The sequence below is a fragment of the Chiloscyllium plagiosum genome, unplaced genomic scaffold, assembly GCF_037043375.1.
Source record: "Chiloscyllium plagiosum isolate Xiang-an unplaced genomic scaffold, Cpla_swu_hap1 HiC_scaffold_31, whole genome shotgun sequence".
NCBI classification, from domain to species: domain Eukaryota; kingdom Metazoa; phylum Chordata; class Chondrichthyes; order Orectolobiformes; family Hemiscylliidae; genus Chiloscyllium; species Chiloscyllium plagiosum.
The window spans coordinates 50,135,992-50,149,266 of record NW_028270169.1 but is presented as its reverse complement, the minus strand read 5'-3'; the positions used below and the strand labels follow the sequence as shown (position 1 = coordinate 50,149,266).

General features: G+C 45.1%; 1 protein-coding gene across 1 annotated transcript in view; it reads right to left on the bottom strand.

Annotated features, from left to right (window-relative positions):
* mmp28 (matrix metallopeptidase 28) overlaps positions 1-13,275 on the bottom strand; it is a 106,766-nt gene that overhangs the window by 54,947 nt on the left and 38,544 nt on the right. Inside the window, exon 3 of the mRNA XM_043718782.2 lies at positions 5,004-5,191. Within this exon, the coding sequence (XP_043574717.2) occupies positions 5,004-5,191 (188 nt within the window). The remainder of the gene's footprint in view (positions 1-5,003; positions 5,192-13,275) is intronic.

Genomic DNA, 13,275 nt, shown 5'->3' with positions numbered 1-13,275 from the left:
TAACTGCACCTCAACATTGGAGCCCCTCCCAAGGATGTGTTCTCAGCCCCCTACTGTACTCCGTGTACACCCATAACTGCTTTGCCAAATTCTGATAAGAGGTAGACAGGCAGGAGGCCGGAAGAACACAGTAAGCCAGGCAGCATCAGGAGGGGGAGAAGTCAATATTTCGGGTGTAAGCCTTTATCAGGAGGCTTTACACCTGAAACATTGACTTCTCCCCCTCCTGATGCTGCCTGGCTTACTGTGTTCTCCCAGCCTCCTGCTTGTCTACCTTGGATTTCAGCATCTGCAGCTTTTTTGTCTTGAACCAAATTCTGAACGAACGCCATCTACAAGTTTGCTGACGATGCTGTAACGATAGGAACGGATATCTGACAATGAGTCAGAATACAGAAAAGAGATAGAGGGCTTGGTGACGTGGTGCAATGAGAACAATCTGTCTCCAAATGTCGGCAAAACTGAAGAACTGATCATTGACCTCAGAAAGAAAGGAGGAGAACGTGCCTCCCATCTACATCAACGGAGCTGAGGTTGAGAGATGGACAACATCAAGTTCCTCAGAGTGACAATAACCAACAATCTGTCCTGGACTTCCCACGTAGATGTGATGGTCAAGAGGTACAACAATGCCTCTCTTCCTCAGATGGCTTAGGAAATTCAGCATGTCCATAAGGACCCTCACCAACGTTTATAAATGCACCATTGAAAGCATTCTATCCGGATATAGCAACTGCTCTACCCAGGACTGCAAGAAACTACACAAGGTTGTGTGCACAGCCCAGACCGTCAGGGACACCAATCTCCCATCCATGGACTCCATCTACACCTATCGTTGCTATGGAAAGGCTGCCAACATCATCAAAGACCCTACAGAAGATATTTCCCATCTCAGAAGAATCTAGACATAAGGGTACAGTTTCAAAATGAGAGGTTAAGTTGGAGAGGAGGAGGAATTCTGATCCTGTCAGGGTCATAATCTTGAAATTCCCCTCTACAGGGAATAGTCAATGAGTGTATTCAAGGTTGAGTTGGACAAATCTTTGACTCAGAGAGGAATTGGGGACATGTGGGAGGTGAAAGGGGGAAGGTACGAAAGTAGAGTCAAATTGGATCAGGTACAAACGTACTGAAGAGTGGAACAGACTCTCCTACAGTCTCTACCATCAGGCAGAAGATACAGAAGCTTGAATACACACACCAACAGGTTCAAGAACAGCTTCTTCCCTGCTGTTATTAGACTGATGTGGAGGTGCTGGTGTTGGACTGGAGTGGACAAGGTCAGAAGTCACATGACACCAGGTTATAGTCCAACAGGTTTATTTGAAATCACAAGCTTTCAGAGCACTGCTCCTTCATTGGGTGAAGTGATTAGACTGATGAATGGAGTCTCTATCTTCAAATAATGTTGAACTTGCTTTGCGCATGTCCTGTGCAGTGTAACCTCACTTTGTCTAAGCCTCCTATGATCTGCATGTTCTTGTTTACTACGACCTGCCTGTACTACTCATAAACAAAGCTTTTCACTGTACTGAGGGAAACATGACTATAATAAATCAAACCAAATCAAATCAAACAGTAAATCAAATTGAAAGAATAATGACATTTCCACACTCTCATGATGTACCAAGTATCACTGGCCAAGAAACCTAGTTAAACTAGAAGTACAATGATGGAGTTTGACTGAACTAGAATGAGATAAGGTTATATTTTAAAAACATCCCAAATTCCTCCTGGGCAATTAGTTTAATGGTTACAATCTCGCTGTTGCTCTGATTGAGATTAACTAATTCATCACACTCCCCAAGACTAGCACTGTCCTAAAACAGGTAAGACTTACCGTTATCATAGGGAGCACACCTGACCAGAGTGGTCTTTTCCCTATCTAAATGGAAACTATGGGAGGTAGGAGCAGAGGTGGCCAGTTCCTTGAGTCTGTTCCACTATTCAGTACGTTTGTACCTGATCCAATTTGACTCTACTTTCGTACCTTCCCCCCTTCACCTCCCACATGTCACCAATTCCTCTCTGAGTCAAAGATTTGTCCAACTCAACCTTGAATACATTCATTGACTGTTCCCTGTAGAGGGGAATTTCAAGATTATGACCCTGACAGGATCAGAATTCCTCCTCCTCTCCAACTTAACCTCTCATTTTGAAACTGTACCCTTACGTCTAGATTCTTCTGAGATGGGAAATATCTTCTTAGCATCGACCTTGTCTTACAGAATCTTATGTATTTCTATAAGATCACTGTCATTTTGTTAACTCCAGTAGAGGGTGTGCGATGGCTTGTTGCTAGACTGTAAATCCAGAGACCCAGCTAACGTTCTGGACACCTGGGTTCAAATCCTGCCACAGCAGATGGTGGAGTTTGAATTCAATATATTTTTTAAAATCTGGAATTAAAAGTTTAGTGATGACCATGAAGCCGTTGTGATCATCAGGAACAACTCACATAGCTTCACTACTGTCCAGTAGGGAAGGAATATCTCATCCTAACTGGTCTGGCCTACATGTGACTCCAGACTCATTGCAATGTGTTGACTCTTAACTGCCCTCTGGGCAATTAGGGGTGTGCAATAAATGCTGGTCTACCCAGAGACGCCTTCATCCTATGAATGCATTTAAAAAAGTACCAAGGGTTATGGCCACAGAAAATACCAAATGCATTTCAGGAATCAGCTTAGTAGACGTAGCAGTTTTAACACCCCTGTTCTTCAATACTTAACTCAAACAGGGCAATTGCCAAATATATTCCAATCACTGAATTAAGATTTCATTTCAAATTCACAGAAACCTGCCGCAGACACATTTACCAAGCCAGCTTTCCTCCTCACAACCCAAGCTCTCCCCCCACATTATTACTCAGACCGTGATGATCGGGTAGTGAATGGGTGTGCAAATGTGGTGTATGTTCCAACAGCTTCAGCTGTTTGACAGCAAGTTGATGCAGAGAGACTGGAATCTAGTCAGCGAGTTCAGACAGAGAGAGACGAGAACCAGCGAGGAAATGATTCCGAAAAGTATTTCTTAAAACAACAGTTCATTGCCACAGCTTCCGAACCTAACTCTCCTTCCAGCACTTGGATGCTAAGTAACCGGGTGACAATGATCTGTGCTTCAAGATTGGATTTTGTTTAAACTGTCAAGGCAGGCAATGGCTATGTTCTGATCCGCGCTCAGTGACACTGGGAAAGCGAGTAGGGTCAACATCAACTATCTGCTGTTGAGCTGAGCTGTGAGAGAATTTGTTGCCGGATTCCTCTCTAGGTATTGTGATATTTCACCGTCGGTGTCCCTAAGCCACAGGGATCACAGTAGTTCAGGAATACAGCTCACCGTCACCAACCGCAGGATAATGAGAGATCGGGCAATAACTGGATTGCCACACAAGCATCCCATGAACGAAACCAAAATCATTCACGTGACTGCTCTCTAAATTCACTGAGGATTCCAGCAATAAGATCTGCACTAACTGAACAAATAAAACTGAAGAGCATCACAATTCTGTCATTGTTTTTCCTCTCATTTTAAGCAGCTGTTTGTGGAGCCATTCCTAGTGTTTCCAATCACAGCAACTGGCCATGTCCATTAATGCCTAGCACGTTCTTTGCTTCTCCCTCTTCCCCTGCATCTCTCTGACACTCCTCTCTCTCTACTCTTCCCTCTCTCTCACATTTCCCTTCTTCACCCAGCCACAACTCCTTTTTACTTCCAAACTACTCCCAACCACTGTGTTCAGAAATGACATTACTTTCAATGCTTTATTCACAGAGCTTTCAATTGTCTGTCCCATGCTTCGACTCAGCTTTCCAGCTCTTTCTACCATTTGTTTACCTCACTCTGAATCCACAATCAGGCTTATCCAGCAAGCACAGTGAGCATCAATAGTAAACAGACTCACAAACAAAACAAGCTCATCACCAGAATTTCCCCCTTCCCCCATCAATTATCCCATCATGTTGTCAGTGTTGTCTAAATGCAGCAATCACAAAGACAGAGGGGATTATTTCTGCAGCAGTATAACAACATTTTAACACCACTGTGCTAAAGGGCTAGCATTCAAACCCATTCTAATATAGAGTTATACAGCATGGAAACAGACCCTTCAGCCCAACTCATCCATGCCAACCAAGTTTCCCAAACTAACTAGTCCTACCTGCCTGCATATCCCTTCAAACCTTTCCAATTTATATACTTATCTAAATGTCTTTTAAATGGTGTAACTGAACCTCATCCACTACTTCCTCAGGAGGTTCATTCCACACGCAAACCACTCTCTGTGTAAAAATGTTTTCTTTCATGTCTTATTAAAATCTTTCTCTGCTCACCTTAAAATTATGACCCCAGTCTGAGCATGTACCAAAGAGCTTCAGAGCCAAGAAGGTACATTTCCTGTGTAATCAATGCTGCATTGTGGGAAACGTACCAGTCAGTTTGTGAACGGCAAGTTCCCCACACACAGCAATGAGACAAATGAACAGATAAATTGTTTCCCAAGCCGTTGGTCAAGAGAGAAACGTTGGCCAAGACATCGTGAACAACTTTGCTACACAAAACACTTGAAATGGTGTCACGAGATCTTTAACATCTACCAGAGAGAACAGGCACCATCTCAGCTAAATGTCACATTGGTAAAGTTGCGCCACTGACAGCACTGGACTAAATGTAGCAATCTAGATTAGAGTGGTGCCTGAAAAGCACAGCAGGTCAGGCAGCATCTGAGAAGCAGGAAAATCGACGTTTCTGGCAAAAGCGCTTCATCAGGAATAGAGAAATGTAGCAATCCCTCAGTCCCAGACTGAATGTCAGCAAGGAGCCAGTCTCGAGACTCTGAAGTGGGACCTCACAGAGAGAGCAGCTGGGGAAGGGGAGAAAGAAAATACTAACAATGGATGAACATTGCACAGTGCTCACTAACCTCTGAAAGCGTACTGTCTACATAACCAAAAGTAATTTGATAACAAACAGAACAAAGAGTGCCCGTGGAAGTTATTTACCTTGTTGTAAGTAACGTTTGGCGCGGCTTCGCATGGTGGCTCGACCCAGGAAGAGGTTTTCCACATGTTCCTGCCAGGCCCTTTGGCTTCCAACATCCTTGACCCCACATCGTGGCTCCATCATCTGCTGCACTGTGGGCTCATCCAGGGCCCCACTCACAGGGAGGTGAGAGATCCATTGGAACTTCCTGGAACCACCAACACAGACAGAAGGCAATGAGCACAGAGAAGCACAGGTGTGTGGTAGCAGCTTCAGAGGGGTTGTAAAGCAATTGGCATGGACACGGAAGGACCACAAGCAACAAAGTACCCACCATGTTGCACTACTGATTGGTCTGGGTAGCTGGGGCACCCCAAAGGGAATGTTAGGAGTGGAGGGTGACAGGGTGAGTGGGGTAATGTCTGGCAGGATGTTGAAGGGTGACATGTCAGTCACTTTCCTGCTATCCCTTGGCACTTTACTTGTCACATGGGAGGCAGTAGATGCCCCATAAGAACATAAGATGGAGGATCATAATTAGGCCATTCCGCCCATCAAATCTGCTCTGCCATTTGATTACAGCTGATGTGTTTCTCAACCCCAATCCTCCTGCCTTCTCCCCATAACCCTTGATCCACTTACTAATCAAGTACCTATCTATCTTGGTCTTAAAGACACTCAATGACTTGGCCTCCACAGCTTTCTACAGTAATACGTTTCACAGGTTCACCAACCTCCGGCTGAAGAAATTCTTACTCAGCTCAGTTCTAAAAGGTTGTCACTTCATTCTGAGGCTGTGCCCTTGGGTTGTAATCTTTCCTATTAATGGAAACATCTTCTCCATGTCCACTCTATCCCAGTCTCTCAGTATTCCATAAATTTCAATGAGATCCCCCTCATCCTTCTAAACTCCATCAAATACAGACCCAGAGTCCTCAACCATACCTCATATGTCAAGCCCTTCATCCCTGGGGATTATTCCTGTAAACCTTCTCTGGACCCCTCCAAGGCCAACGCATCCTCCCTTAGATAGTGGGTCCAAAACTGCTCGCAATATTCCAAATGCAGTCCGACCACAGCCTTATACCACCTCAGCATTCGAGTCCTCTTGAAATTAATACAAACATTGCACGTGCCATCCTAACTGCCAACTGAATCTGCAGGTTAACTTTAAGAGAATCCTGAACTAGGACTGCCAAGTCCATTTGTGCTTCAGGTTTCTGCAGCTTCTCCCCATTTAGAAAATAGTCTACATCTCTATTGATCCTACCAAAGTGCATAACCTCATACTTTCCCACTTTGTATTCCATCTGCCACTTCTTTGCCCACTCCACTAGCCTGTCCACATTATTCTGTAGCATCCTCACCTCCTCAGCACTACCTGTCCCTCCACCTATCTTTGTGTCAGCTGCAAACTTAGCAACAATGCCCTCAGTTCCTTCGTTCGGATCGTTAATGTATAATGTGAATGTATAGATGTGGTCCCCTGTGGGACTTGACTAGTCACTGGCTGCCAGCCTGTAATAGACCCTTGTATGCTCACTCTCTGCCTTCTGCCAGTCAGCCAATCCTCTATCCATGCCAGTACCTTGCCCCTAACACAATGGGTTCTTATCTAATTAGCAGCCTCCTGTGTGGTACCCTGTCAAAGGCCTTCTGGAAATCCATATAGATCATGTCCACTGGCTCTCCTTTATCTAACTTGCCCATTAGCTCCTCAAAGAATTCTAACAGATTTGTCAGGCATGACCTCCCTTTGATGAAGCTGTGCTGACTCTGCCCAATTCTACCATACACTTCCAGGTACTCCGCAATCTCATCCTTTATAATGGACTCTAAACCTTTACCATTGACTGAGGTTTGGCTAACGGGCCTATAGTTTCTTGTCTTCCCTCCTTAGACAGGAGTGTTATATAAGCCATTTTCCAGTCCTCTGGGACCCATTTCTTTGTTCCCCATTAATATTTCTCCAATTTCATTTTCCAGTGGTCTAATGTCAATCCTTGCCTCTTTCAAGTTAAAAATTACACAACACCAGGTGATAGCACCAACAGATTTATTTGGAAGTACTAGCTTTTGGAGTGCGGCCCCTTCATCAGGTAGCTACAGTGGCTCAGTGGCTAGCACTGCTGCCTCATAGTGCCAGGGATCATGGGTTCAATTCCCACCTTGAGCAACTGTCTGTGTGGTGTGTGCACATTTTCTCTGTGTCTGTGTGGGTTTCCTCTAGGTGCTCCAGTTTCCTCCCATAATCCAAAGATGTGCAGGTTAGGTAAATTGTCTGTAGTGTTCAAGGGTAAATGTAGGGGAATGGCTCTGGGTGGGTTACTCTCTGGAGGGTTAGTGTGGCCACATTATAGGGATTCTATAAATGCTCTGAAAGCAAGTACTTCCAAATAAACCTGTTGGACTATAACCTGGTGTTGTGTGATTTTTAACTTTGTACACCCCTGTCCGACACCGACATCTCCAAATCTTATCTTTTAGATAGCTTAAAAAAACACTCTTACAATCTTCTTGTATATTACTAGTTAGCTTACTCTCATATTTCATCTTCTGCCCACTTATTGCTTTTTTAGCTGTTCTCTGCTGGTTTTTAAAGGCCTCCTAAGCCTCGAAACGTTTACCAATGACTGAGGTCAGGCTAATTGGCTTCCCATTAATTCTCAATACTTTGTATGCTTTTGTTTTTGCTTCTATGCTGTCCCTGATTTCCCTTATCAGCCACAGTAGCCTCACCCTCCCCTTAGCATGCTCTTTCTTCCTTGGGATGAATTTCTGCTGTGCAAACAGATTTACTCCCAGAAACTCCAGCCATTGCTGCTCCACCATCTTCCCTGCAAGACCCCTTCCAATCAACTCTAGATAGCGCCTCCCTCAGGTCTGTGTAGTTACTTTTACTCAATTGTAATACTGTAACGTCCGATTCCAGTTTCTCCCTCTCAAACTGCAGGGTGAATGCTATCATAATTATGGTCATTGCCACCTAGGGGTCCCTGCACCTTAAGCTTCCTAATCAAGTCTGCCTTGTTACACATCACCAAATCCAGATCTGCCTATTCCCCAGAGAGCTCTACCACCCTGCTCCAAAATAAAACATCTCGTAGACATTCCACGTCTTGAGATGATTAGATTCCATACAGTGTGGAAACAGGCCCTTCGGCCCAACAAGTCCACACCAACCCTCTGAAGAGTAACCCACCCAGACCCATTTCCCTCTGACTAATGCACCTAATACAATGGGCAATTTAGCATGGCCAATCCATCTGACCTGCACATTTTTGGACTGTGGGAGGAAACCGGAGCACCCGGAGGAAACCCACGCAGACACGGGGAGAATGTGCAAACTCCACACAGACAGTCGCCTGAGGCTGGAATCGAACCGAGGTCCCTGGTGCTGTGAGGCTACAGTGCTAATCACTGAGCCACCATGCTGCCCTAATTAGATTACCAGCCTAGTTTTCCCAGTCCATCCACATATCTCAGTCCCCCATGATTATTGCAATAGTGCCTTTCTTACACACCTTTTCTATCTCCTGATTTATTTTCTTCCCCACATCCTGACGACTGCTCAGAGGCCTGTACACAACCCCATCAGGGTCTTTCTTCCTTTGTAGTTCCTCAACTCTACCCACACACATTCCACCCTTTCCAACTCCATATCACTTATTGCTATTGATTTAATGTCATTTCGTAGTAACATGGAAATCCTGCCCCCTCTGCCCATCTTTCAAAAGGATATGTATCTTTGGATATTGAGCTCCCAGCCTTGGTTCCTTGCGGCCAGAACACCCTCTACCTGCTCATTTCAATCTGTGCTACAGGCTCATTTACCTTATCTCTAATACTGTGTGTACCTATGTTCAACATCCTCAGTTCTGCATCGACTGCTCCCCATCCAAACAATTCCCTCCCTCCCCTGGACTGTTGCCAATATCCCATGAATTTGAAACTGTTTCTGCCACATCAAGCATTGAGTCATGTGTTTATCTCTTTAATGGCATTGACCCTGTGCCATATTGCTCATGCTCAGGCGATAATCAGGAGTTAATTACCTTTTAGATTCTGCTTTTTAATTTAGCTCCAGCTGCACATATTCCCTCAGCAGAACCTCTTTCCTCTTTCTACCGATGTTGCTGGTACCCACATGGACCATGATGACTGGACTTTTCCCCTCCCACTCCAAGTTCCTCTGCAGCCCAGATGTGATATCCTGAATCCAGGTACCAGGCAGGCAACACAGCCTTTGGCGTCTCTCAATCCTGGCCTGAGAACAGTGTCTATTCCCCTGACTATACTATCCCTGATTACAACTACATTTCTCTTCTCTTCCCCCTCCCTGTACCATGGTGCTCTGGTCAGTTTGCTCATCCTCCCTACAGCCCCCACTCTCATCCACACAGGGAACAAGAGTCTTAAACCTGTTAGACAGGCTCAAGGGCTGAGGATCCTTCAGCACTACCTCCTGGATCCCTCTACCTGCCTTGCGTGCCATCACACCCTCCTGTCCCTGATCGCTGACCGAATTTGAAGTAGTCAATCGAAGGGGTGTCACTGCCTCCTGAAACACAGCGTCCAGGTAACTCTGCCCCTCCCTGATGTACCACATTGTTCAAAGCTCAGACTCCAGCTCATCAACTCTGAGTCGGAGTGCCTCAAGCAGCCAACACTTGGTACAGATTTACAGTCGCCACTCGCTGGAGTTACACTGCCAGAGAGAGTTGAGAGGAAGAAATAATGAGAGACTGAATTGGGAAACACATTTGAAAATTTGACTGACTGGGCAGACGCCATTTATGCATGTGGATGAAATAGTGTCCAAGATGGCAGCCGGTGACAGGAACCTACACTCCCATTGGGTGAAGCAGGATCATTAGATTAGATTCCCTACATTATGGATACAGGCCATTTGGCTCAACAACCCTCTAAAGGGTAATCCACCCTGTATTTAACCCTTGACTAATGCACGTAACACTATGGGCAATTTAGCATGGCCAATTCACCTAACCTGCACATCTTTGGACTGTGGGAGGAAACCAGAGCACCCAGAAGGGACCCACATAGACATGCAAACTCCACACAGACAGTTGTCCAAGGCAGGAATCAAACCCAGATCCCGGGCACTGTAAGGCAGTAGTGCTAACCACTGATCCACCGTGCCATCCATGAATCACTTCAGTGATCAATCAATTCAGTGATGCTCTCATGGGTAACTAGCCTGCCACCCAGCTAAACTTTCTTAACTCATTCAGAATAACGATTGGGCTATAAGACAGTCCAAGTAACCATTTCCTATGAAACTATACCCAAAAGGACTAACATGTAGGAACTACACCCGCTAAAGGATTCGTGTCTGGGAACCATGCCCAGCAAGGAATCTGAAGATCTTAAACACATCTGACATTGTGAGTTGTTCCTTTATGCTCCATTGTACAAGAAACATGGATACATTTTTTGCCCTAAGCAAAGTTAAGCAGCTGCTGTGACACGAACCGAGTCAATCCCCAGTACTGCGTTCTGCTGAAGTTGTCTCTCACAAGCGAAAAATCACTTTTACAAAAGAACAAAATTCTTCTTCAGCATAAAGTACAGGTTTCCTCTCTAGCTGATGAGCACACAAGGTCAAAACAAGAAAACGCTCAACAGAATACCCACTTTACTTTCCCATCTGTCAGTACGAGATAAGGAGATGGACTTGCAGATATGGGAAATCCAGAACTTAGAAAGCTGAAATTAGAACAGGAAGTCAGGGAGGTCAGAACTGAAGGAACACAGCAGATAGTCAGGCTGGAGTGAATTGCAGCGAGCTTTTGATCACATGGAAGAGAAGTTTACACTGAAGCAGGGACTGGAGCAATGGTGACAGGATACAGTCAGCAGACATTTAAGGATGGAAGAGGGCCGTCCCCTTCAAAGAAACCACTGGAATGGTCAAGCCTGGAGGCAATAAGAAGGATTTCAGCAGCAGATGGGCAGGGGCAGGATCATTAACAGGCAATGTTCAGGTGAGGTGGAATTCTCCGACCTCGGTGTTGCAGAGGATATGGAGTAGGAAGCTCAGCTCAGGATAAACAAGAACGCCAAGTTTTCAAAATGGCTCTGAAGTAGCTAGGGAGGGGTGAGAGGTATAACACAGGATGTGGAAGGAGCAATAAATCTTGGGCCATCCTTAGCTACCTCATAACTAGCCAGATTTCTGTTTTTGCAAGGATATGAATCATAGCTGTCTGATCTTACTGCAGCACCTCTGATACTGATTACAAGACCAGGCTCCCCCAGAATAGCTTAGAAAGGAACATTTTGCTGTTCAGATGTTAAACTACAAAGTCAAAGTTGGAGAATAAACCCTACCCAATTCTGGAAGCAGATTGCCAGAAACCCCTCAAATTCAGTTTGAACAAACACAGACCTGACTGAGGACAGCCACTTAAACATGTCAAAGATCAAAGAACAACACCTTTCCAGCTCACCAGCCCAAGGGTGTACGTCTGGCTACCTAGCTGCCCGTTCACATATAATGTATAAAAGTCAACACACCCAAACTCAAGACACATTTCTAATAAAAGTGTAACAGAAAATCATTCTGCAAGGTTTGCCTGAGTGCAGGGTAAGTTCTATGAGGGGACAGATTGGGAGTAATTTTGCTTTTTCGAAATCAGGAAAAAAGGATATGTTGAATTGATTGATAGTTATTTATCTGTCCAAATGTTTGGCTTCCTTGGAAGGAGAGATGATGGGCAGTTGACCGAAGATATGGCCATTACCCACTCTCTGTGTCTGAGCTATGGGGCTGTTCCTCAGATGGAGAACTGTGACACTGCCAAGCACTGAGGTCCCTTAATATGATAATTTTGCATTTACATAGCCCCTGTATTTCAGGTCATTCAAAAGCACTTCACTGCTAAACTGTAGATACTAAGGCAGCCAATTTGTGGACATATCTGGCCTACAAGCAATTGTGCAATAATGACTGGGTAATCTATTTTAGTGATATTTTGTTATAGAGTCATTTGGCATAGAAACAGATCCTTTGTTCCAATTCATCCGTGCTGACCAGAATCTCAAACTAAATTAGCGAATACCTTTCCAAACATTTCTTATTCATGTACTCACCCAAACGTCTTTTAACATTGTGACTGTACCCACATCCACCACTTCCTCTGGAAGTTCAATCGCTGTGTAAAACAAATTACCCCTCATGTCTTTTTTTTAAATCTTTCCCCTCTCACCTTAAAAGTATGAACCCGAGTCTTGAAATCCCCCACCCGAGGGAAAAGACACCTGCCATTCACCTTATCTATACCCCTCATGATTTTATAAATCTCTAACACGTCACCCCTTAACGTCCTCCGTTCCAGTGGAAAAGAGTCCCAGGCCATCCAGCCTCTCCTTATAACTCAAACCCTCCATTCGCAGGAATATTCCTGATAAATCTCTTCCGAGCCTTTTTCTAGCTTAATAATATTGTTCAGACAAAAAATGACCAGGACACAAGGAGAACGTCTCTACTCTTAGTCATTGAGTTTTACAGCACAGAAGGAGGTCCTTTGACCCATCATGTATGTGCCAGTCCATCAACTCTAGTCCGAGTTAGTCTTGTGATATTGTGGGATGACTGGGGGTTTGGGGGTTTGGGGGGCAAGTGTGAGCTTTGACAATGACGGGGCTAGAGGAGCTACCCAGGATCGCTACATGTGTCGCCGATGGTAGTCAGCAGTGTGTACCTGGCAGTTCAGTGGGTTTTGAACTGGGTTCTGCTGAGGTTGGGGGTGCGGGGATTTGCTGACAGTGAAGCCTGTGTTGTGTTCATTGCACCACCCACAGGAGTTCCTGATTCCTGCTGTTCAGGAGGCAAGAAACGTAGAAACTGCCTTGGGTCTAATGGGTGTCAATCTTCCATCAGAGGAGAGAGGTCGGTGGTGTTACATCTTCTACATGCTTCCAATCCATAAGACCATAAGACCATAAGACATAGGAGCGGAAGTAAGGCCATTCAACCCATCGAGTCCACTCCACCATTCAATCATGGCTGATGGGCATTTCAACTCCACTTACCCGCATTCTCCCCGTAGCCCTTAATTCCTTGTGACATCAAGAATTTATCAATCTCTGCCTTGAAGACATTTAGCATCCCGGCCTCCACTGCACTCTGCGGCAATGAATTCCACAGGCCCACCACTCTCTGGCTGAAGAAATGTCTCCGCATTTCTGTTCTGAATTTACCCCCTCTAATTCTAAGGCTGTGTCCACGAGTCCTAGTCTCCTCGCCTAACGGAAACAATTTCCTAGCAT